The sequence below is a fragment of the Antechinus flavipes genome, chromosome 2 (assembly GCF_016432865.1).
Source record: "Antechinus flavipes isolate AdamAnt ecotype Samford, QLD, Australia chromosome 2, AdamAnt_v2, whole genome shotgun sequence".
Lineage (NCBI taxonomy): Eukaryota > Metazoa > Chordata > Mammalia > Dasyuromorphia > Dasyuridae > Antechinus > Antechinus flavipes.
The window spans coordinates 468,561,077-468,588,701 of NC_067399.1; the positions used below are offsets into that span (position 1 = coordinate 468,561,077).

Below are 27,625 nucleotides of genomic sequence, written 5' to 3' on the forward strand. Positions count from 1 at the left end.
CATTCCATCAGAGATTGGCAAAAATGACCAAAAAAGCAAAATAACAGAAGATATTTAGAAGAACAAAAACTATCTGTAGAGCTACAAAATGATCTGAAAATTCTGGTATATAATTTATAATTCTACAGTCATTAAATTATGCACATTCTTAAACCCAGCAGTATCATTACCAGTACATAATTCAAAGAGATAAAAGAAAGGGATATGGACCCATTGGCACAAAAATTTTCAAATTAGCACTTTTTGTTGCAGCAAAGAAATGGAAACTTAAGGGTTAATCATCAATTAGGGAATAACTGAACAAATCTTGCTACACTGAATGGAATGGAATGGAATGGAATATGACATTGCCCCTAGAAATGCTAAAAGGACCAGCCTTGGAAAACCTGGGAAGATCTGTATATATCGAGGCAGAGTGAAGCAAGCAGAAATAGATAAATTTTTAAATGATTATTCCATATTAAGGAAAAATAGCTTTGAAAGACTAGAAAATTCTGACAATAGAGTAACCAATACTAATCAAGATTGCTGATGATGATGCATACTTGCCATATCTAGGGAAGAAGGTGTTAAGACAAAAGGTGCAGAATGATTCATGTGGTTTTAAAAAGGAGGAGGAATTGTGTGGGACAGAGGAGGTTGATGGTAGAACAATGTCCAAAAAGAAAAGAGCATCAGTGAAGCATTTTTTAAAATGTATAAAAGAAAAGGAAGATTCAGAGGAAAATGAAAGAGCAGTACCTTTGAACATAAATTACATACTTTTTAAAAACAATTGGACATAGTTGAAATTTGCAATCTCATACATAATTTTTTCTGCTCTTATTTGCATATGAAAACATGCTGACACTGTTTATTAAGTCACGTTAACAAAAAATAACTTAAAAAGTAGGAACTTGAAATAATTTTGTATTCCTAGACAATACAAAGATTAACTAGAAACCTCAATGGAATATATAAAAATTCTTAAACACACAACATAAATGACACAAAACTTTTTAAATAGATGTCAGATACTCACAAGATCTTTAACAGGAAACAAAACCAAAGACCTAGCATTCAGGGATTTTAAAATACTTTATTTTTATTAGATTTTTAAAAAGTTTCTATAATTAAGAGCCATTTTGACTGAATAGTATGGGAAACCTTCTAAAAGTATATTGCTAGGATGGAACAAAGAATAAATGGGTTTTCTGACTTAACTTCAAATATAACTATCACTGAGACACTTCTTCACCATTCACTTAACTAAATTTCAAAGTTTATCAAGTTATCAACTGTGACATTTTCAAAATATTAATTGACAATGCCAGGAGTAGGATTAGGAGTTTAAAAAGCTACATTTTGATCTCAGCTCTGCCATGAACTATAAAATGCTGAGGAAGCAATATTGCTTCATTTTCTTCCATTCATAAAACTGAGAGGATGGGACTAGAGAAAGTCTACGGTTCTATTCAGTTCTAAAATTCCATCAGTTTCTAACATTTAAAGTTCTCTTCAATTTTAGCAATCTATAGTCCATGTTCTAAAATGTTCTTAAGTTTGCAAATCTCTGTATCTGTTTATTTATAAAATGAAGATAGCAATATTTCTACCTGCTTCAAGGTAAAGAAAACTCTGCAAAACCCTAATGTATTTTAAAATGTGGTACTTTCTTCTACCTCTGACATTTAAGTTCTAGTAATACATAGTCTAATGTTCTTCTAACTCCAAAATCCTAAATCTTATAAGTCAAAAGCTGGCAAAGCAAATATTTAATGTTGTTTTAAAATATCATGTTTCTAATGATAAGATAATTTGACTGAATTTCTTGTATTTATTAATCTCCCCTTCTTGCTAAATTATATGATCATTTAAGAGTTTTGAAAATATCCTACCAATTTTATATAGCTATGTATATATACACACAACATGAAAAGACAATGTGTTTGATTACATGCTCAAAGATGAAATTTCGTATATTATGATCACTGATTAGTGCAGGAAAATAACAAGGGACTGCCACAAAGACTGAAAAGCAGCAGTTAGAAAAGACCATACTAAGTAAAATATTTTGTGAATAAAGGAAGCCAAGAAATTCCGTATAATAGAAAACAATGCAATCAAAGAGAATCACAAAATTACCTAATGTTTACCAATTAATGGACCTAGGAACACAGAATGCTGGAATTATAAGCATCTTTTGAACACAGAATCAAATACACTGGGTTAAAACTGAAAGAGGCCTAGATTTGGGGGGAGCAGGGAGTTCCACAAACTTGTTTTTAAAAAATATTTTGATAACTATTTAATATTATTTATTTCCTTTGTAAGTCTTAATAGATTTAAAACATTAATCTTAGAAGTCTATAGACTTCATTGAACTGCCAAAGGAATCTATGACACAAGAAAACACTAAGAACCAATGATCCACTTTGAACCCCTGCCTGAAGCATAAAAACTAATCTTGAATATGCCTCACTAGTGATCATCTGAAGCAATTACTACAATATAAAAATATGATTTAGTGAACAAAGCAGCAAAAAAAAGCCCAAAATCAGTGAGTTGCCTATCTATTAATAAAGTTTGAAAATAATTTACTCAGCTTTATTTATCATAATCTTATATGAAAAAATATGCTACAAGTAAAAGCAACAAAAACAGCAAATGAACATTCTGCGTTTACCTGAATGAGAAGCATTTCTTTCTTTCCATGGGACATTCTTGCATTTTATCTGGTTTTGTCTCTCTTTTCGAAGTCGCTCTAATCTTTGAGCTTGAAGAGAAATATTATAACTATAAGTTTGTCAAGGAAAGTTTACTATAAACAAAGACATAATTAACTACCTTTATATGAATAAAGATGTTTTATACTGCATATGTAGGGGGGGAAAAGTCATAAAATTTTAAAGGTGGTACCCCTGAAAGGCAAATACCAACAAAAACATGAAAATGTTCTTGATTTATAATTGAAATTAGAGGATATAAAACATTAATAGAGATCATAAAGATAGTATTAACATGGAAGAGAATAATAAAATGTGAAAACTTCTGTGATTAATATGACATTTCATTATATAAATCATTAATAACGGTCTTAAAGGAATTTTAATGCACAAATGAACTGAAGTGAATATTACATTACAGAATAAAATTACTGTTATGAATTACTCTACCCGTTTCAAAAATTAAAGATAAATGAACTCAGACTAGACTATTAAAGTTTTAAATATAAAATCCTTTATCTAAAAATCATGAAAATTATAAAATGTCAAAGCTATATAAATTAGCATAGCTTTTCTTCAGTGGGTTGAAACAGTTTATAGGTAGTAAAATAAATGATTTGTATCTTTGTAACATTAGTCAAATCCTAAAATGAACAATTTCTCTTTACCATATTTTGACTCGATGTCCAAAATACTAAGAGGACACGTGCACAATTAAAAAGCAAATCTTTACAATCATTAAATTAACACACAGCTTCCATTTAAAAACATTCTAGCCTTGCAGTGGGAGAAGCATCCAAAATCCCCAAAAGAAAAACATTAGAAAATAATGATACAATCAACCAACAAATCTTCAAAATCCAAGAAGTTATAATTCACAAAAACACCACTTATAACACAATTTTGTTATATATGACTCATATATTACATGCAACACATTTTATTAACTTCTATAATCTCTGAATGGACCATGAAAAAAGCACTGACCAACATTATCACTTTTAAAATGTTTCTCTATTAATAGTATATGTGACTTCAAAGTTTTGTGTACTTCAAATTAAGAAACAAATGTCTTTTTCAATCACTTCTAGATTTGGGAAAAAAAATTCACTTTTTTAGGAGGGTAAGGAAAAGGAGCAAAACCATTTTTACTAGTCTAAACTATTGTGGCAAAAACATTTTATGGCAAAAACAAATTTTATTAAAGAAAAATATAATCAGTTGAAATCACTAAGTGTAAAACATGCAGACAAAAAAAATTAAACTTCAAGCTCTTAACTATATTTTGTTGTCATTCAGTTGTTTCCATTGTGTCTGACTGACTCTTCATGATTCCATGTGAGTTTTCTTGACAGAGATATTGGAGTGATATGCCATTTCCTCTTCCCAGTTAATTTTATAGAAGAGAAAACTGAGACAAACAGAATTAAGTGACTTGTCCAGAGTCACACAACTAGGAAGTATCTGAAGCCAGATTTAAATATTGTTTCCAGTCTTCCTTGTTTCCAGGCCTGGCACTCTAGCCACTGTACCATCAAGCTGGCTTTCTTAACTGTATCCTCCCACATAATTTCATTTTATCAGACAACAGGACTCCAAAAACTTGCATGAAATCAATTTAAATTGTAGAACTTGAAATCACAGGTCCTCAAATATATGTAAAGTTTCATATTATTATGAACTTATTTCATTAAATAATTCTTTCAATAATGTTAAATACTATTAATTTTTTTTTCCCACAGTGATAGCAAAATCATCTTAGTAGATTTCACGGGATGTTAATTTGTTTATATGACATAGGATCACAGAATTTGGAGATAGAAAGGACCTTACAGATCATCTAATTCAATCCTCACATTTTATATACGAGGAAACTGAGAGAAGTTAATTTGGGTTTCCCATTTTTGGTAGAGGTAATATAGAAGAACTGGATATGAAGCCAGCATTTAAAATTCAAAATCATTAGAGAACACCTTCTATTACTAGAGGTTAAAAAATATTTTCATAACCTAAAATTGCAATGCTCTTTCCCTACAATCTTTCTACTAGAATCATTGCTCCATCAGATCTCCTCTACTAAAAGCTTCTTCCATTGATTCATTGTGACATAAAAATATCACCTGATTTCTCAAAGGTTAAGCAAGAGAAACCTAAGCCTGACACATTCTACTAACAAGAAGGTATAAATATCAAATCCCATGTACACAATATAACCAATATTGTAACAAGGATTAACGGTGAAAGATTTAACTTCTCATCAAGACAATGACCCAAAATAATGCCAAAGAATCTATGAAAAAAATGCTGTCCACTTCCAGAGAGAAAAATGAACCTTGAGGGCAGACTAAAAAACATTGTTTTGGTTTTCTTGTGTTTTCTATTGCAACATGGGCAGTATGAAAATACACTTTGAATGACTTCACATGTAGAGCTGATATATTACTTGATTTTCTCAAGGAGGTGGAGAAGATGTACAAGGGAAGAAGAGAATTTGTAACTCAATATTTCAAAAAGTGAATATTTTTTAAAATTGTACATGCAATTGGAAAATATTTAATGAAAATAAAAAAATTTACCAGTAAGAAATTCTTTTTGTTATCTGGGAATCAGCCATATCTAAGTTATAAAGAAGAATATTGAAGTAATTAAATGGCTTCCCCTTATAACTACTAGTAAGAACTAAAGATAAACATTACTGGTGATAACTATATATTAGGGACACAATTTTGATAGGATAAAAGAAAAGAATGCCTTAAAATTAATTGAACTCGGATAAATTTGCTCTCTCCTAAATGGGTTGGAAACGAAGTGGAGGATGGAAGAATGTATTCCAGGGACACATGGAAAAGGCAAGATATGTTGTTTAGAATAATTCCATTAAAGAACTAAGATCAGCATCACAAAGCCAACTGTTGTGGAGAGATGCAAAAGTCTTTTAAATGGTTAGGAAAGCAACAATTACAGGTAGCAAAATTCCACCTTCAAGAGTAGGTAGAGAAGTACAGAATGATTCCTAAAAAGCTTAGACTAATAAACTCAATTCTCATCAATAAAAATGGCAAATTGTTTGATTCACTAATTTTCTACATCATGCGTATATCTCCAATTATTACTTGCTTCTTTGTAAATTTTTGTTCTTCACTAACTCAATAATTTCAGTTTGAGGAAGCCAATGTCTTGCAAAAGACATTCAGAGTGACAATGATAATTTAAGGGGAAAAGGGGGAAAGACAAAGAGAGCAAATTTTGAAAACCACTGGGGAAAAAATTATGAAATAGAAAAATCACTGCAAATAGAGTTAGCCATCCTAGTTGTGTGTCCATGGATAAGACACTTAACCACACTACCTACATCCTAGTTTCCTTATCTAAACAAAACTACGGGCACCTCTCTCTCTCTCTCTCTCTCTCTCTCTCTCTCTCTCTCTCTCTCTCTCTCTCTCTCTTAAGGAATGTATTTTTTAAGCCTGAAAGCACTAGAGAAATATTATTTTATTCTTTTATGGTGTTGCAAGAATATAAAAAAACAGATTTTTCTACACTGCACAAAAAATATATTTTACTCCCCATCAATTAACACAGGGCTTAGAATACAATAAGCACTTAAAAGTTTGCTAATAAAATGACTAACTCTATGAGCCTCTGTTTTCCATTTGAAAAGGGAAATAGTGACATTTATACTACCTCTCATAAGATACTGGAAAGAAAACACTGTTAATATTACAGTACTATATAGATGTGAACTGCCATCATTACTATTATCAGCATCATGTTTCTCAGATTGGTTAGGTCAATCAATTAAATAAGGATAGAGGAGTATGTCCTTTGAACAGTCAGGAAATTGCAAAGTCTACCCTAAACCAGAATTCCTAGGTACTCTAAGTAAATAGGAAATCATGCTTTATAATTCTTTAAAAAGCAGGGAGATTAAAAACTCTGTGAACAATGCCTACTTAATTTTATATCTTTGAATTCTTATTAACAATCATAATGCCTAACCCAGGGTAGGGTTGCTTGTCAACCTGGAGCAAAGTGCTATCTTTAGACACCTTGTATTTTAAGAACACATAAGACAAATATCCTGAAATGTATCCAAAATATTCACTACACCTCTTCAAGATGTTTCTTCCCTCCCCATTCCATTCCAAAGAATTGTATACTGCAAATGTTGTTCACTCTTTCATTTAACAAACATTCATTATTTATTAATCGCATACAATGTACTAAGTACTACACCTTTTTTCCCAAAGAATTTTATAAGTAAAATGTAGAATATGAAAAGTAGAAGGGTCCTTAGAGATCAAATAATCCAAAATTTTCTTTTTACAGATAACTGAACTAAGGACCAGAAAAAGGAAATAACTAGTATGGTTGCAGAAGGATTAAATGAAAGAATTCTGGCTTCAAGCCCAATATTCTTTCAACCAACCTATATTGTTTCCTAATAACTTTTTTAAAAGCTTACTAAAAATAATTACACAAGTAATCAATCAATGGTGATCATGCAAAACAAAGATGTGGCATTTCCACACATGGTATTACTAAAGAAAAACAGACTGTATTCCTTCACACTAATTTTTTCTGTGAAGCAGAAAGGAGTTGTAAAATAGATGTATGTTTGGAGTACAAAGTACAGAGCACTAGATTCCCAGTATTGCTTCCTCCCTATACAGATAAAACACTCAATCTCTATAAGTATTGCTCACTCCTGTGTAAAATGAAGGGTTACATGAGAATATCTCTTGAGAATCCTTCCAGATCTGAGTCCATTAAGCTCAGATAATTAGAGTTGCAACCCACATTTACCTGTATTTGAGCGTCTTCTGATGCCAAAGTCCCAACTTGAGGTAATGTCAACAGATTGGGCATAAACATAGCCCTGAGTTTCAACACTGCTTCCTGGCATTTCTGAGCCATTATCTCCAGGCACCAAAGGTGGATGAAATTTTTCCAAATCTACATCATGATCAATCAGAACCATCTCACACATCCCTGTGTCATCGCTGGTCACATGGGATTGCCGGATATGAGCCAAGATGATCGTTGGGTTATCCAAGAAGGCCATTCTTTACGGAGGCCAATTTTCTTAAAAGTCTACTTTCTCCTCTTCATATTGTTTACACCTACCAAAATAAAAAAAAAGGGAGGGGGCCGGGGGAGAAAATCTACATGAGCTTAAAAAGAATATAGAGCATAACAAATCTAGAAAAGCAAAGTAACTTGAACTTGTAAACAGCCAAAGAGTTTTAGTGACAAAGATTTCATTATATATGACACCTCAATCATACCAATAAAATATATTTCCATAGTGCCACTGGTTTTTCAAAACACTTTCTCACAATAATCCTAGAAAGGTTAAGTCTAAATTCTTAGTTTCTTACAGTTGGAACTGAGAGGAAGTTTTTTTTGAATAAACCATACTATTTCTTCATGTGTTTGGGATGCAAAAATTAGGATCAGACCACGGAAAGAACCTCAAGAGTCCAAACTTTTCATTTTACAAAAGAGGAAACAGAAATTCAAAGAGGGTAACTCACTTGCCTGAGGTCACAACAAAAATACCAAAAGCTCATATCTACAGTTACTTTGAAGTTTACTTTTGAAGCTCCCCTACAAAAAATTCTAGGATTCATAGTGAAAGAATTATTGAGCCCATTTTATAATACTTGATGAAACATATTCATTGAAAGGAAGTGAACTATTCATAATTATAGTACTGCCACTGTTGGAGAAAGGATTCATAAGATCATACATACGAAGGTGGAAGAAATTTTTTGATCTCTCTTCAGTCATTTTTTTAGTTAGAATCAGATATAATTGTGATCCCAAATGGGATCTTCTTGGCAGAGATACTGGAGTGGTTTGCCAATTCCTTTCCAGATCATTCTACAAATGAAGAAACAGAGGCAAATGTGGCTAAGTGACTTGCCCACACAGTTAGTATCTGAGACCAGATTTGAACTTAAGAAAGATGAATCCTCCTGACTCTCAGGAAAAATGAGTTCTCTTGACTCTAAGCCAGCACTTCATGCACCGAGTCAACTACCTATCTGGAAGAGACTTTAGAGGTCCATCTAATCTAAAACACTCTTTCTACAGTTGAGAAAACTGGAATCCATAGGGATCAAGTAGCATTGTCTTGCCCAAGGTGACAAAAAGATGAAATACTAAAGCCAAGATTCAAATACAAGTTTTCTGATTTCAAATCCAGTGTTTTTTTCTACCATAATTATAATTCACTGCCTCTTAAAAATTCCAATGAGGAAAAAGAAAATCCTTTACAAAAAAGATCATAAGATCCTATATCCCAGAGGAACTAGAATCAGAACTTGGATTGAAATTCCAGTTTTGCTATTTACTACTTCCTTACCACTTCTATTCCCTGGACTTATTTTTTTTTCTTCCATGAAGAAGTCATTACTGAATAGTTATTTTCTCAAACCAGGTGATTACCACTTAGCTTTTCAACTCAAATATTATCTGCTAAAGGATATTTTCAGTAATTCTCTCACTCTATATTAATGGTCCCAGTCCTCTGATACCAATGTTTTACATTCCTTTATGCACTTATGTATCTATGTACATTATATTACCTTTGTGTCTAATTCCTTTACTAGACTGTAATAAGAGTGAGAGCATATATTATGGCACAAATGCTAATATCAACTTAATATAGATGATTCCCAAACCTATACATATTTCCCAACATCCTTTTCTCATTGCTGTCTTCTTCTAAGGTTATCTCTTGGTATTCCTTGCCTCTGTAGTAGCTTTTTATGGTCAAGTTCTTTGTTTTTATTGTCTAGTCATCTTTCCAACCTATTTTTTGGCTTTGAATTTCATGTTAAAGTTGGGCTCTGTTCACCTGGCTATTTTGTCCTCCTGTTTCAGAGAACCTCCCAATTTCAGGCTTGAATCCCCAACTTAACTGTTAGATGTCTCCAATAGCATAATCTATAGCCATTTTAAATTCAACATGTGCAAAATGAAATTCACCTTTTTCTTTATACCTATCTTTCTCCTCCCAATTTTGCTATTTCTACCACAATCCTTCCAATACTCCAGATTCTCTGCCTCAAAGTCTTTCATCAACTCTTTACTCTCCTTTACCCATCATTTCAAATAAACTGCCATTCTGGTCAATAAGACTTCTACAACATCTCTCATACCCATCCCCCTTTCCTCTATTCACAAGGGTATCATAAGCTGTCACCCGTCTCTAGTCTAAACCTGTTTCTAGTCTCTCCTCTCCAATCACAGTTGCCAAAACAGTTTTCCTGAAGTACAGATTTGACCACATCACCCTCTAGGCTCAAGGAGGTTATAAATAGCTTCCTATACTGCCTCTTTTAAGATAAAGATAGAGGAGTATAAGGCAGGACCCAGATGAATTATCCCAATGTTCCCCTCCCAAACAAATTTAAAGTAACATTTCAAATAAAATTTTGGAGAAGCAGAGAGAACAAAAGGTCAGCCTAAGATAACTAAGGTTTCTAGGAGAGATTTATAACACCAGAGTGGGTACAGGCCTGGAGTACAGCAGGAACACCAAGAGTAGGCATTGGAAGCAGTCACAACAGCGCGCGCGCGCGCACACACACACACACACACACACACACACACACTCCCTCTCTTTCTGTGTCTGTGTGTGTGTGTGTGTGTGTGTGTGTGTGTATAAAAATAGAAAACTTGACCATAAAAAGCTACTACAGAGGCAAGGAATACCAAAAGATAACCTCAGAAGACAACAATGAGTAAGCAACTATAAATAAAAGCTTAAAGAAAAACCTTATTGGACTCAAGGACAGCAAGAATTCCTGGAAGAGTTGAAGAAACTCCAGAAGAGTTGAAGAAAAATTAGGGAAAAAAATGAGAATGATGCAAGAAAATTATGAAAAGAGAATAAATAGCTTGATAAAACACATACACATAATACTGAGAAAAATAATAACTTAAAAAACAGAACTGGAAAATAGTAAAATGTAATGGGCTAAAGCTCGAGTTGATGTACTGAGGTCCCAAGCACGTGAGGCTAGATAGTAATTGGACCATACTCTATTAATATATATATGCTTGGAGAAAGAATGGCCCCCACCCACATTTTGTGCAAGTCCTGATGTGTTGTATAAGAAATGACGGTTTTGGTGGGTGGAGACAGAGGGGTGGAAAGGGAAGTGGAAAGAGACCACTGGTTGGCTTCTTTGTAGCAGCTGCTCACATTGCTGTTGTGATCCCCCTTCACCTCTGCTGGCTGGGTCCTGTCGCAGCTGCCCATATTGCTATTGCAATCCCCTTTCACCTCAAAAAGTAAAAAGATTGAAGATTTCCCCTTAACCTGAATTCCTGACTCCGGCTAATTTTAAAATACATGGTCATCACAGTAAAAGAGGCATAAAAATTCTTAGAAGAAGGAACTCCTTGAAAAGTAGACTAGGTTAAATGGAAAAGAAAGTATGTAAATTCATTGAAGAAAAGAACTACTTAAAAAGCAAAATTAGTCAAATGGAAAAAAGGTGACTATAAAACGGCATACTCTTTGAGCCAGTAATACCACTCATACTCCAAAGAGATCAAAGAAAAAGGAAAAGACCTATATGTATAGAAATATTTATAGCAATCCGTTTTGTGGGGGGCAAAGAAGTGAAAATTCAGGGAATGGCTGAACAAGCTGTAGCATATGATTATTTTTAAATATTTTAATAACAGCCTTTTCTTTTCAAAATACATGCAAAAATAATTTTCAACATTCATCTTTGAAAAACCTTGTGTTCCAAATTTTTCTTCTTTCCAGTCCCCTCCCTTAGATAGAAAGTAATCCAAAAAAAAAAAGATGAAAATACTATGCTGTGATTCCACATTCAGTCCCCACAGTCCTCTTCTCTGGATACAGATGACTCTTTCTATCACAAGTCTATTGGAATTGGCCTGAGTCATTTCCTTGTTGAAAAGAGTCAAGGTCCATCACATAATCTTGTAATTACTATGTACAATGTTCTCTTGGTTCTACTCATTTTACTTAGCATCAGTTCATGTAACTCTTTCCAGGTCTTTCTCAAATCATCCTGCTGATCGTTTCTTATAGAATAATATTCCACAACATTCATATGCCATAAGTTATTCTGTCATTCCCTTACTCATGGGAATCCACTCAGTTTCCAGTTCTTTGCCACAACACAAAGAGCTGTAGCATGTGATCGTGAGGATTCTATTGTGCTAAAAGAACTGATTGGGGAGAGGACTGGGAGTATCAGAAAAACATGGCAAGACCTAAATGACCTTATAATTCTGCCTTCATATATCTTTCCAGCCCAAAGTTAACCAATTCAGCAAAATGACTGCAAATTATATTAGAACCTGGCTTTCCTAAATTCCAGATTAGGGATCTATTTACAATATTATATTTTCTCCCCATTAACTAATTCTTTAAAGATTTATCAAACAGTTTTTATATATAGGCACTATGCCAGGTATTGAGAATTAAAAAAAAAACAAAACCATCAAAAATGCCCTTGGTTCATAGATTTTACATTTCACTGGGAGAAAAGAAAATGAACACTAATAAATAAAAAGCAATTTTCAGGAGCAGAGCACCTATATTTATAAGATGTCACCTTGTATAGAAGGCAGCACTTAAGCTAAGTCTAAAAGGAAGGTATAGATTCTATGAAGTAAAGACGTGTATTCTAGACACACAAGGACAGTTTATGGGAAAACAGAGAAGAGAGACTAAATATCTTATATGAGTAATAAGAAGGCCAGTTTGTCTGGAATACTGAGAGAATAAAGAATAGTTGTATGCATACTAAGACTGGAAAAGTAAGCAAAAACCAGTGTGTAAAGTTCTTTAAATGCCAGAGATGAATTTGAATTTTATTTTAGAAGCAACTGAGAACCCTTCTGAATAGGGATATAGTATGATCACACCTGAACTTCAGGCTATTGATTTTGTAGCTGTATGGAAAATGGATTGGAAAAGGAAAACTAGATACTAAATAACTTATTAGGCAAGAAAACTAAGCAAGAAGTGATGAGGAACTGAACTAAGGTGGTAGTCAAGTAAATGGAGAGAAGGTGACATAAACAAGAGATGTTGTAGAAGTATAATCAAATGATTCATGAAATATTAAATATGAGAAAATAGGAGAAATAAAGATTAGAAGATGAACCTAAAATTAAAAATTTGAATATCTGGAAGGTATAAGGAAGCTGGGAAAAACTCTAAATTTGAGAGAACTCATATTGTCTCTGAGTTCTTAGATATGCTAAGGTTAAGAGACTAATGGAAATCCAGTTGAAAATGTTTAATAGGAAACTAATGATACAGAACTAGAGTTTAAGGGAAAGATTAAGACTGGACATAGTAGCAGTTCTACTTCCATGTAGCTTGGCTGAAGCAGACACAGAGCACAATAATTTATAATACATAAACGAGATGCATCTGGGTCCGAATCACTTTATGAGGTACAAATGCTTTTGTGTGGGTGAAGAAAACCAAAAAAGTCTGACCAAGGTGGCAGAATAAAAGAAAGTACATCTCAATTCATCCTAATAACTACTTTATCAAAATGCTCAGAAAAGGAACATTACAAGTTGTGATCAGAAAACACAATCAACCATTTTTCCATTTTGGGAAGCAAAAAAAGAAGCCAGTCAAATTTTCATGAATCTAAAGTTAGAGCTAGGCTACAGATCTAAAGAGAGAATCTGCATTTAAGAATGAGTTGATATGAAGCTGTATTTCAGGGCAAGAAGGAGTCCCAGATGCAGTACATCTGAATTCAACTCTCTACCATTCAAGGAGTAGGAAAAGAAGCCAGTTAATAGCTATGTATGTGAGTGACTTCAGTTAGGTTGCAGATCACCTTCCTGATGTTACTGGTCCCCCATAAGAATAAAGAACAAACAACAATCTGTGAATAGTAGCAACAAAGTAGTTGTTTCAATTGGCCAATATTCCCTCCTTTCTTTCTTCCCTTCTTTCCTTCCTTTCAGGGAGCTAAGGGACCACGCCTTAAACTCAAATCCTTTGATTCTCACAGCCTAGGCAACAACAGGTCCCATCCCATGCCTCACAAGATCTAAGTTTGGGTTTTGATGGCTTAGAATGAAAGTAAATAGCAACTGTGGCTGTTTTGGCTAGAAATCCTGAGGATTTTCCCCTCCCCACTGTAATTTTGTTTAACTTGATGAAAGAGGCCATTCTTTGCTTCATTTCTTACCTACCCTTAATTACTGAATGGCCATTGCCTCAGACAAACTGAGATCTGGGGAAAAGTCTTAGCTTTAAAAGGTCAAGGTCATCCAAGGTCTCCCAATGCATCCTGGGCCATCTCCAAGTTCAAACCAACAAAGGTCCTGCAGTTCTATTGCTTTGAACCCGAAAAGCCTACCAGCTAACTAAAAGTAGCTGAAGCAAACAGCTATCTACTAGAGCTCCAAACAGGGCCAAGCCTGCAAATGGATCACTGGGGTTAACTTGCAAACCTCAAAATCAGGAGAGCAATGACCAGACTTTGCCCTAAATCAAAATGCAAGGGTGCATTAAAAGTCCCCTGATATATTGTTGGTGGAATTGTGAATACATCTAGCTATTCTGGAGAATGATTAGGAACTATGCTCAAAAAGTTTTCAAACTGTGCATACCCTTTGATCCAGCAGTGTTACTACTGGGCTTATATCCCAAAGAGATTTTAAAGAAAGGAAAGGGACCTGTATGTGCAAGAATGTTTGTGGCAGCCCTCTTTGTAGTGACCAGAAACTGGAAATGCCCATCAATTGGAAAATGGCTGAATAAACTGTGATATATGAATGTTATGGAATATTATTGTTCGGTAAGAAATGACCAGCAGGATGATTTCAGAAAGGCCTGGAGAGACTTACATTCTGATCAATTCTGATAAACCTGGCCCTCTTCAACAATGAGATGAACCAAATCAGTTCCAATAGAGCAGTAATGAACTGAACCAGCTACACTCAGCAAAAGAACTCTGGGAGATGACTATGAACCACTACATAGAATTCCCAATCCCTATATTTTTGTCCACCTGCATTTTTAGTTTCCTTCACAGGGTAACTGTACACTATTTCAGAGTCCGATTCTTTTTGTACAGCAAAATAACTGTTCGGACATGTATACATGTATTGTATTTAACTTATACTGTAACATATTTAACATGTATTGGTCAACCTGCCATCTGGGGGAGGGGATGGGAGGAAGGAGAGAAAAAGTTGGAACAAAAGGTTTTGCAATTGTCAATGCAGAAAAATTATTCATGCATATAACTTTTTTTAAAAAAAGCTATAATAAAAAAGAGAGAAAGAAAGAGAAAGAAAGGAAGGAAGGAAGGAAGGAAGGAAGGAAGGAAGGAAGGAAGGAAGGAAGGAAGGAAGGAAGGAAGGAAGGAAGGAAGGAAGGAAGGAAGAAAGAAAGAAAAAAGAAAGAAAGAAAGAAAGAAAGAAAGAAAGAAAGAAAGAAAGAAAGAAAGAAAGAAAGAAAGAAAGAAAGAAAGAAAGAAAGACAAACCCCATATGGGGTCATGAAGAATTAGGCATGACTGAAATTACTGAACAACACAATGAGAAAAACATAACAATTCAGAATATGATCATCTCATCAAGTCGTTTAATCTCCCTAGGCCTCATTTTCTTCATCCATAAAATAAATAGTTTTGTTTGGATTACTTCTGACTTTGATTCTAGATATAAAATCATAAATTAACACCCTTGCATACTTTCCAGTGAGGCTGCAAAATAAGACACAAGCCATGAAAGTGGACTTAAGTCATTTTCAAAAGAAAAGAAGGAAGGAAAGGAGGAAGGCAGATGCAGAGACAGAGAGATAGATTTCCTGGAAGTCTTGGGAGCAGCCTTCCTTTCAGTTCAGTTATCATCAGGAGAACAGTTAAGTGTTAAAGTCCATATCCTTTATTGTCTCCTTGGCTGGGGCTGGGCAGCTTTCTGGAGAGCCTTTCAGACTGGTCTTGGTTTCAGTGGGGGAAGTACCAGAGGACAATACCAAGGTACTGTGAGATGAAGTGAATGAATTTGTCTCTCCTTGGCTCCAAGAGCTTGAGCTCCCGCCTCCGTCCTCTTGTCTTCACTGGCTCTGATTGTGGCTGAATTTGTCTCAGCTTATGTGCTCTCTTATAATTACATTATCCTAGGTGTGAATCTTGTAGAACTATATTAAGTACATGTACTAAACTAGAGAACTATTAAGCACCATGATAAACTAGATAACCATTGTCCCATCAAATCCACTGACTTAACACCTTATAAGAATCCTTGTTTTAAGTACACGAGTTCTGGCCCATAACAGAGACAGAGACATAGAGACAGAGACAAATAGAGACAGAGAATGACAAAGACAAAGGGTGGGAAGGATGAGGAGGAGGAAAGTGAGAGATACAGGAGGAGAGGAAGAATGATGGGGAGAGGAAGGGAGAAAAGAAAAATGTTCTTTCCTAAACTTTTAAATTTTAGAACATGGTATTTGATTTATTTACTTATTTAATTCCTTCTCTGTTAACTAATTGTCCTCAAAGATCTTGCAGTCTCCTGAAGATTAGATTGAGGAGTATACAGAAATAATTATAGGAGATAATATGGGATAAAGAAAAAAACGTATGTCTATTCCTCCAAATGTTATAGGGAAATGGGAAGAGGCAAATGTTACCTATTCTGCCCATAAAATATAATTGTTCTACAAATATTATCTTAATTCTCACAGCAATCCTGAGACATAGGTACTATGATTTTCCACACTTTGAATTTTAGGGTATTGATACAAACATAGTTTAAGTAACTTGCCTAGAGTAACAAAGCTAGTAAGTGTTTGAAGTTTAATTTGAACTCAGTTTTTCCACTAGAGTGAAAATGGCATGAATGGGAAGGAGAATAAATAAATGGAACAAGGGATAAAGTACTGAACCTGGAACCAGGAAGACCTGAGTTCAGAGGGGTCTTTTGACTCTTATCTACTATAACCTCATGCCTCACAGTCTGCCTTGCATAGGGGTCTTGTTGCTACACAAGTCAGTTCTCATTATAGACAATGAGATGGATGAATATCCAATCTTCTTAGCTAGTGAACACATGCCCTATTGCTATTGCAGATTCTGTTACCCATGTGGCAGTCAAGAAGGGAAAGTAGCCAATTGTATGTTAGCCATAGATTAGACCATGCTATGGAGTTGAATGAAGCCTTATGTGGTTATCTCTGAGGATATCATGATTCAATTTTGAGACTGAGTTTGGCTGCCCAGATTTTCACTACTGTATAGTGTAGAAAGGTAATCTCTTGAGGGAATCCAGACAAAGTAGACATCAAGGTTTCTAAATTGAACTCAGCACTTAATGAGTGATGAAGAATCATTCCTGAGAAGGAATAATATAATTTTGATCTTACATTCAAACAAACTCCTCAGATTACTTCACCGAATATGTGTATGTTTCTCCCAGAACTACTGATTTTCTGTTGTAGGCTTCTATTTATCATTGTCTTGATCATCTCCTGAAGTTAAGCTGGGTCATGTGCTAAAAATGTTTAATTTTTATATTCTGCCAATCTACTTAGCTAATGCAACAGCTATATCCTCATATAATCCTATTTGATATTGTAACTTCTGTTGGAAGAAAATAAAATTAAGTGGAAAATGAATGCCAAAAAAAAAAAAAAAAAAAAAGTTGACAAGTCCCTAAGCCTCCTGAACATCATTCCTCAGGTATCAGGACCAAACAAGGCTCCTAACATTCCTTCCACAAATATGTAGAGCCTAATCCTAACAGAAAGTCCTAATTTGTGAAGTAAAGATGGAAGAATTTGTAAACAAATTTTAAAAGATTCATACTATAAACTATATATTCACACTATAAAGAGCTATTAAGGCTACCCCAAGTAAATCAATGATAAAAATAAAGGGCCTACACCAAAATATTTGTAGTAATATTTTTTTGTGTTAGCAAAGAACTGGAAACAAAGTAGATGACCATGAACAAGGTACGAGTTAAACCATGTGGTATATGAATGTGACAAAAAATTTTACTGTTGATAATGATAAAACTGTTTAATATGATAGGACTCACATTAGTTGATGCAAAGTAAACAGAACCAAGAAAACAACAAAAACTTAATTGGTAAGAACCACAAAGCAATCAAAAATGCATGTTGCAAAGCATGTGCAAGCATGACCCCAAAAAAGATAAAGACATCCTCCATGCTATATCTCAAAGATAGGAGTTTACAGAACACACATATAATGTCATTCATATACATAATGAGTTTTGTTGATTTTTTTTCCTTTTTCTTTCAATAAAGGCATTTATTATATAGAATTGGTCCCTGAGAAGGAAAGACACAAAGGGAATTTAGGTGATATTTTAGAAAAAGAGATCCATAAATTTTAACAAGGATGCCCAATACACAAATCCAGAAGAAGATAATAACTTCAAAACATCTAGAAGGAAAAATTCAGCTTGGACACAAGATCAACTAGAATTTCTAAGAACAAAATAAAGCAAGAGTTTTATGAGAATATTACAAAAGAAGAATGATGTATGATATAAATGAAAACAGGAATAAGATCTTTGAAAAAAAGAATCAAAAGGAAAACTAACAGCTGAGTATGAGAGATACAAAACCTTACCTCTAACAAATGAAATGGACAAAACAAAAGGTAATGACTACAAAATCAAACAGGATATACAAGTCAAGGACTACACAAAGAAGGAATATGGGAGCACACAAGACTTGAACTCTTTCTCCTTCCTTATTTATTTATTTATTTATTTATTATATTTCCCCTAGTTACATTTAAAAAAGTTTTTTTTCTTACATTTGGTGGGTTTTTTTAAAAATAACTTTTGAGTTCTAGATTTCTCCCATCCTCAGTTCCCACTAATAAACCACATGTGAAGCTATGCAAAACATGTTACATTGTTTATATTTGGAAACGTAAAGACATACATAGCTAAAATACTGTACTAAAGAAAAATCCATCATGTTTCAGCTGACTTATAAAGGAGAAATAGCAATCATCTCAAAACAGTAACAAAAATAAATTTGATTTAAAAAAAAAAGATAAATACAGAAACTATACTTTGCTGAAAGCAATGGATTAAAATCAATTATTTAAAACCATAATAATAGAAGACCTCAATGTATTCCTCTCAGATAAAGACAAACCAAAAAGCAAAAATGTTTTAAATTTTACTTTTACAGACTTGGATAGAATTTCTAAGAAAATTAATAGCATATCTCAATGACTAAATGAAAATTAAAAGTAACATATTTCTCAGATATACATAGCATCTTTACAAAAATTGACCATGTATTAGTGCATAAAACTACACAAACAAATACAGAAAAGCAGACATATTAAGCATATCTTTCATAGATCACAACCCAAGAAAAATATCCAATAAAGGACTATTAGAGAAAGAAGAGAACAGAATAATCGGTTGAGCAAACAAATTCGCCACAATAGGCTTTAAATGGCTGACTTGGAGGAATTTCAGGATTTTGAGAGCTGGAGGGAAGTTCTGGAAACCTCAGGGCTTTAATACTCTTCCACATAGCATGATGTGCATTTGTAGGAAAGTATACTCCAGATTTATGGGAGGAATGTTTTGTAGCAACTCTTCTTACCATATAATCTTGTAAGTGACCTTTGCTAAGTAAGAGCTAATTAAATCTGCAAATTTAAGTACCAAATTGGGAGTAACCCAAAGGAACCATACGTAGAAGTCTGATGAGCTTTGCTTCTTTCTTCTAAACATAGAATGTACAAAAACACTTGGTTAATTAAGTTTCTAATTTAGGGTCCAGTTAATTGAGGTATTGAACTTCAACATGACATTAACATCATCTAAGATACTGCAGATGTTCCTACACTACCTAAGTATATCTAAAATAAAAGATTCTGAGTTAAGAAAACAAGTTCTAACAGTCAAAAGAGAGTAAGGCTACCAGTCATGTTAATTAAATAAATCCTTCCCTTAAAAAAAAAAAAAAATTAAAGAATTATTCATGAAACTAAATGGGAATAATATAAATTTCTTTAAAATCATGGAATATTAGGATTGAGAGGAATAGTAGAGTCCAATATTTTCATTGAGGCCCAGAGGGATTAAGTAAATTCCTCTATATTTACACAGGTAATGAGCAGAATAGTCAGAAAGTAAACTCAGACGCTCTGACTACAGATCCAGTGGGGACAATAATATTTGCCCTATTTCACAAAGCTAATATAAGAAAACTGCTTTCTAAACATTTAAGCACTAGGAAAATGTGAACTATTACCACGAAAACATATTTCATAAACTTATCAAATTTCAGAGTTGGAAATACCCACAGAGGCTTCCTTGGCCAACTCTTTCATTTTAGCCTCTGATATTTATTATTTATAAGTTCCTGGGAAAATCACTGACCTTTGAAGCAACAAACTGGGAAAACATCTTCACAATTAAAGGTTTTGATAAAGGCCTCATTTCCAAAATATATAGAGAATTGACTCAAATTTATAAGAAATCAAGCCATTCTCCCCAATTGATAAATGGTCAAAGGATATATATGAACAGACAAATTTCAGATGATGAAATTGAAACTATTACCACTCATATGAAAGTGTTCCAAATCACTATTGATCAGAGAAATGCAAATTAAGACAACTCTGAGATACCACTACACACCTGTCAGATTGGCTAAGATGACAGGAAAAAATAATGATGAATGTTGGAGGGGATGTGGGAAAACTGGGACACTGATGCATTGTTGGTGGAGTTGTGAACGAATCCAACCATTCTGGAGAGCAATCAGGAATTATGCCCAAAAAGTTATCAAATTGTGCATACCCTTTGATCCAGCAGTGTTACTATTGGGCTTATATCCCAAAGAAATACTAAAGAAGGGAAAGGGACTTGTATGTGCCAAAATGTTTGTGGCAGCTCTGTTTGTAGTGGCTAGAAACTGGAAATTGAATGGATGCCCATCAACTGGAGAATGGCTGGGTAAATTGTGGTATATGAATGTTATGGAATATTATTGTTCTGTAAGAAATGACCAGCAGGATGAATACAGAGAGGCTTGGAGAGACTTACATAAGCTGATGCTAAATGAAATTAGCAGAACCAGGAGGTCATTATATACTTCAACAACTATATTGTATGAGGATGTATTCTGATGGAAGTGGATTTCTTTGACAAAGAGACCTAACTCCATTTCAATTGATAAATGATGGACAGAAGCAGCTACACCCAAAGAAAGAACACTGGGAAATGAATGTAAACTATTTGCATTTTTGTTTTTCTTCCCAGGTTATTTTTACCTTCTGAATCCAATTCTCCCTGTGCAACAAGAGAACTGTTCGGTTCTGCAAACATATATTGTATCTAGGATATACTGCAACATATTTAACATATATAGGACTGCTTGCCATCTAGGGGAGGCGGTGGAGGGAGGGAGGGGAAAAATCTGAACAGAAGCGAGTGTAAGGGATAATGTTGTAAAAAAATTACCCTGGCATGGGTTCTGTCAATAAAAAGTTATTATTAAAAAAAAGAAAATAAAATAAATAAACTTTTGCCAAAAAAAAAAAAAAGAAAGAAAGAAAAAAAAAGAAAATCACTGACCTTCTTGAATTCTCAGTTTCCTTATCTATAAAATGAGAATGATAATGTTTGTACTCCTTAGCTTTGCAGCCATTAAAGTGTTCTAGAAATTGGTGGCTATTATCAATATTAGTATTTATTAAGGTTTTTGTATGCATTGCCTATCATAACTAGAGATGAGACAAAAGTACTAGATTATTTTTCTCATGGGTAGATTTCTTGGTTAAGGGCAGAGAGAAGAGCTGAATTTAACAAATACTAGGTTAGATTAACAATAACAGAGATAGTATTGGAAAAAACATTACAAGTCATGCAGACTAATTTGAACCCTGATAAAAATTTCCTCTCCAATATCCCTATACTTATTCAGCTTCTGCTTGAAGACCTTCACTGACAAGAAACAATAAATATATGGTGACTTAAAAACAATTAAGACTAGGCTGCTTCAATGTATTTAAATAACTTAAATAATTCTAACTCAATTGAAAGGAAAGTAGATGGAATAATGAGAGCCACCCTGAAGCCTAGAAAACTTGGGCTCTGATATGCATAGCTATATAATCATGAGCCAATCACTTAAATTCTCAATGCTCCAAATAACTAAGACTAAGTAGCCGATGAGAGGCTCATCTGAACAGGTGAAGAGTTCCAACAGTGAGAATTCCCCACACTAATGGAAGAATAAATCTAGACCAAATAACAATAATAACAATAACAGCACAGATATCTCTTTTTGACAACTCTCCACAGTTCAAGGAGTCATTACTATAAAGTCAATTACCAAAATACATGTGAATTCAACAAATCTGAGCCCTTATCCGGTGTCAGATGCTCCAAGGAATACAAAAAGGAATACGATATGGCATTTGCCCTCGAGGAATTTAAGATCTAATTAGATAAAATAAACCAGATATGCAGATAATTATAATATAAAACATTATCTCAACTACAAGGGAGAAATCCAAAGTGCTATCAAAAAATCAAGAAAGACATAATGGAAAAGGGAACACCTGAGATAGGCTTTTAGAAAGTTAATGTTTTTTTCAATTAAAATTATCAGGATATGGGGAAGTGGAGCATTTCAAGCCAACATGATGCACGATAAAACATGCAAATGCAAGAAACAACAAAAAAAAATCCAGTGAACAATAATGAATGAAATCTAGCAAAGTTACAGAAAACATAGTTTCAAACTGGAAGGGACCTGAGAAATGATTGTCATTTTATAGAAAAGGAACATGAAGTCTGAAAAAAAATAAGTAGGTTATCCCACATCCCAAAGGCAAGAAGTGAAATATTCAGAATTTGAAATGTGATCCAATAATTTCAAATCTGGGAAGTTTTTTCAGAGGACTATATTAATTAATATGGGGAGTGAAATTTGAAATAAATGTGGAAAGGATTTTCAGGATCAAATTATGGAAGGTCATCAAATGCTTTCAGAATGAACTGATACTTCAATCTAAAAGCACCAGAAAAACATTAACATTTTCAAGAAGAGATGCAAGGATTATTGGGAAGATTATTGACAGCTTTATGAAGGATGAATTGGAAAAGGGAGAAAATGAATACAGAGGTACCATTTGTTCTTAGGATTCAAAGATGAAAGAAACTTAGAAGTCATCAGTGTCAATTCCATTAGGGTCATAATAAGGAACAGAGACCAAATTTGAATTCAAGTCCTATGATTATAAATCAATACAAAATTTTTCTACTAAATCACACTGCCTCTCAATAAGGAGAATGCTACAATAGTCCATGTGAGTGGTGAGCCTGAAGTATTGTGGTGAAGGGAAGCATAAGTAAAGAAAATGTGAAACACTGTGGAGATAAAACCAAATTAATTGGATGCAAAAGTAAAGGGAAATGGAAAAACAAAAATTGAACCCAAAGCTACAACCATAAGAGAGAGACTGAATTGTTAATATTATTATCAAAATACTGAAATCATTAGGAGAAAGTTTAAAAATAAGTATCAGACTTATTCTCTCCAAATATGAGGTAAGCAAATATTTACCAAAACTATTAAACAGTAACATGACTTGAAAAATTTACATATCATGGCTATTTCAAAGCACATTCCCTTCTGTGTCCACATGCATTTTACCATTTACTTGATAGTACCAAATCACTCTTCACCTGTAATCTGGGAGACTTTGTTTAAATAAGCAACAGCCGGAGGCTCCAAAAGGGCTGCAAACTCCCAATCAAAAATTACTGCTGCCCCATCAATGTGTCATATAAATGTTGGCATGTTAATTGTGTATTTATAAGATTGTTAATGGTTAGTTAATTTACCTCCCACACTATTATTGTACTTGAAATGATTTAATGGCTGCTAAGGGAGTTAACAACATGTAACAGCAGATGTGAGACTTTTTTTTTTTTTTTACCTTTTCATACTGTACCCCGACTTCAAGCCATTCATTAACAATCAATATACTAGGACTGGCTACTGCCTAGGAATCTTGACACTTAAAACATGTATACATATTTCCTTTACAAATCAAGGTAAGACCACAGTAACAAAAATTAAGCTTTGTTTTTTATACTAAGAAGTCTTGTGTTTACATAAATCATAAATTCATAGAATTAAAAGGGAATTTAGTCATAGAAGTTAACTATAAAAGGGACCTTGGGACACAGAACACTAGAACAGAAGTATTAAGTACCCAGGCCCTTAGCAAACCCTAAAAGACAGAACCGGATTAAAATATAATTAAGAAATATTTAACAAAATTTTTAAAAATACAACTGAACACGGATAAAGTCAAGTGAAATTTTCAAAGTTAATACAGCCCACATTTCCTGGTTCTAAATCTATCTAAGTTTGAAACCGTGATTCTAGAATAGAATGTTAGCTGTAAAGGATACCTTAGAACAAATAATGTTAGAGAATTACAGAATCAGAAAGGACTTAAGGGGCCATCAAATCTAATCTAGACAACATGTGAGAAAACCTGTAATTTTTTTTTTTTTTTTTTAGCATTTTCACACTGTACTCCAATTTCAAACCATTAAAAATCAGTGTACTAGGACTGGCTACTGCTTGGGAATCTTGACACTTAAAACATATATTCATATTTCCTTCACAAGTAATATTAGAGAATTTCTGAGCCAGAAGAGACTTAGATAGACATCAAGTCCAATCTAAACAAAGAATGAGAAAACCCAGGATAATATGCTTGGTAAATCATCATGCATCTTTCACCTAGTCATCAAGCAGTCTTTTACTGAAAACCTCCAATAAAGAAAATAACCACAAGCTACTTCTAAAGGCAGCTCAATCCAATTGTGGAAAGCTCCAAATACACAAATACATCAAGTCTAAATTTGTCTCTTTGACACTTTTACCCATTATTCTAAATTCTGCCCTGTGGGGCCTAATTAAATAAGTTGAATCTCTTCTCTACAAGATAGTCCTTCTAATACTTGAAGACAATTATTATAGTGTCTACCCACTACTCTGGCATGTCTTCTCTTCAAAGCTTAAATATCCTTACTTGCTTTAGTCAAACCTTATATGGCATGAACTTTCGGACTTCACCATCCTGATAGTCTTCCTCAAGATACTGTTTTATCAATGTCCTTCAGAATCAAATGCAGTGCTCAGAACTAAACAAGATACGCTAAATGTAAGTGTTATCAAGAAAATATAAAGTTGGGTTTCTCCCATAAATATCTCTAGTTACTATGTCTCTTTCAATGCAAGACTATGAAACTATGTTAGCTTCTATGTTTATCATAACATTCTATGGACACAGACTGAACTTACAATTCAATAAAAACTATTAAATCTTTTTCAAGCAATAGATATCTAAGCAATACTTCCACAAGTTTTCACTTGGAAAGTTGATTTTTTTAACCCAAGTATTAGATTTTACATTTATTCTTATTAAATCTTATCTCTTAAATTGAGGCCCAATGTTCAAGCCTGGCAAGACTAATTTGAATCATAATTCTTTAATTTAGTATGTCAACTATCCAAGACATGTTTGGGTGACTTGATATTTTGATGACCTTGTCATCTACACATTTATTCATATCATTTATAACAAATGTTAAAGATCTTAGGGCCAATCAATCAGAAATGATCTAGATTACTCCATCAAAGATCTCTAAATCATCATCAAATCATTAATAACTACTTTGATAAGAAAATCTGACCAATCAGTACCAGATCTAACTATTTCTATTAGTCTAGCTTATATTGCTCCATGTTTTTCAACATGAATAAATGAAACGAATAAATATTTTTTAATATAAGGACTGTATCTAAAACTAAGAATTGATATTAGTTAAAAATGTAGAAATGCTATAAGTGTCTCCAATAAAGTGAAGAGTAAAAGCAAGAATTTCCACTGTTCTTGATGTAATGTAATATAGTTATAGAAAATGACAGCAATAGTAATAAAACAAGAAAAAAAAAGAAATATGCACATCAAGATATCTACTGACATAATAGAGTTAGAGATTTTAAATATTCAATATTACTAATCAAAATAATTCATAATTTAGAAAAGTAAAAGAATATAAAGTAAAACATTAAAAATTATCTATTTTTCCTGTATATTATTAACAAAACTAAGCAGGAGGAAAGAGAGACATTTTACTCAGAATAAACAAGTTAAAAAAAACCCAAACCTAGGAAATAAAACCTATCAAGTTATACTGAAGGCTTACATACTTTCTGATTGAATAAAACTACAAAACCCTCTGTGCAGAAGTAAAAGACAAAATTACAGATATTCACAGTTGGTAGTTTAGGCCATACTAATAAAATAAAAATGAGACTGCTATCTAAATTAACTTACAAATTTGATTATTTAACCTCAAGGATGACACATTGTAAAATTAGACAATAATAACAAAATTCATCTGTAAGTCAAGAATCTCAAAAGAAGCAATAAAAATAATAAAAGAGCCCCATTACTGGTCTTCAAAAACTATAGAGTAGTAATCATCAAAACTATTTGGCATTTTCAAATATTCAAATAGACCTCATTGATTCAGGAATTCCTCCAAACAATACAAATAGCAATCTAACTATGGCTGTAGCTCCCATTCTTCCAAAAATTGGATTCGGTGCCATCCAACATGCAGAAGGCCTTCACTTTCGCACATCTTAAAAGTATTGGGGAAGCATTCTGGCATTTCACCTAGCATTCCTCACTCTCAAATCATAAAAAGCCCATCTTCCCTAATGTACCATTAACTGATGAAATTCTTTACTCCTATTTCTTCAGTTCCTCATTAGTTTTAGGTTGCAGTTTGTCCATACATCTTTTTATGCTATCCTCTGTATGATGTTCATCTTCCATTCTCTAGAAACAGTGATTTTCAGGTCATGCTGCTATACAGCAATATGAAAAAATATATATTGAAAATATTGGCTTTTGATGTTATGATAAGTTTATGGGTCAGTAAAAATATTCTGCAGTTTTGCAAAAGCAGTCTAGTGCATTACCTTCTCCTTTTCAATTCTGGGACCAATTCACAATCAAATTAATACTGTCTGTCCCAGATACACATATTATTGTATGAGTCCTATATTTAGTACTGTCTGTTCCAGACACACGTTATTGGACAAGCCCTAAAGTTCTTAACCTTTTTTTTCCCCTTCAGTGGGCCTCTTCTCAGAATGAAAAAAATAAAGACAGTTGAAAAGGAAAAGAATCATAAGGAAATATAGTTAACTATATATACATATATAATAATTATAACAAAATATATTTTTAAAAAAACATTTAAATTAATGGACTCCTTACAAGGTATATACATTCAGGTACATGTTGAAATCTGAGCAAGCTGGCCTTTACTGTGTAGAGGGGTCAAACTCCATCAAGTGCCTTTTAAAAGGCTCTATGATACCTTGAAGACTTGATGTTCTCATTACATTGTCATTTACAAAAAGTTGTTTCTTAGGGAACTACTATCCATAATGAATACCTTCTCATCTATTATCTGTGCTGTATCTCATCCACCACAATGATTAATACTAAGGATTTAAACACACATTCCTTTGTTTTATGTCTCACTTGATATTTATTACCAAAAGATCACTGAATAGGATTATATCTGTTGTTATATCTTTTAAAGAATTTTAAGTTATTTAGTTATATATATGGGAGAAATACTATTGTAAAACAACTTATAAAGCAACAATTTGATATGTTGGGTCAAATATTTTTTATAATCACCAAGAAATAAGTAAGCACAATCAGATCTTAAGTCTTATATCTACCTTTCAGTCAACTATAAAATGGTAACGATCCATTGTTGAACATAATTTGTAAAATCTTACTTTTTCCTTA

General features: G+C 33.3%; 1 protein-coding gene across 3 annotated transcripts in view; it reads right to left on the reverse strand.

Annotated features, from left to right (window-relative positions):
• MAPKAP1 (MAPK associated protein 1) overlaps positions 1-27,625 on the reverse strand; it is a 327,452-nt gene that overhangs the window by 277,144 nt on the left and 22,683 nt on the right. For all 3 annotated transcript variants that reach the window (XM_051979649.1, XM_051979647.1, XM_051979648.1), the window contains 2 exons: positions 7,512-7,828; positions 2,666-2,755 (listed from right to left, as the gene is read on the reverse strand). In XM_051979649.1, the coding sequence (XP_051835609.1) occupies positions 2,666-2,755; positions 7,512-7,770 (349 nt within the window). In that variant the 5' untranslated portion in view covers positions 7,771-7,828. The remainder of the gene's footprint in view (positions 1-2,665; positions 2,756-7,511; positions 7,829-27,625) is intronic.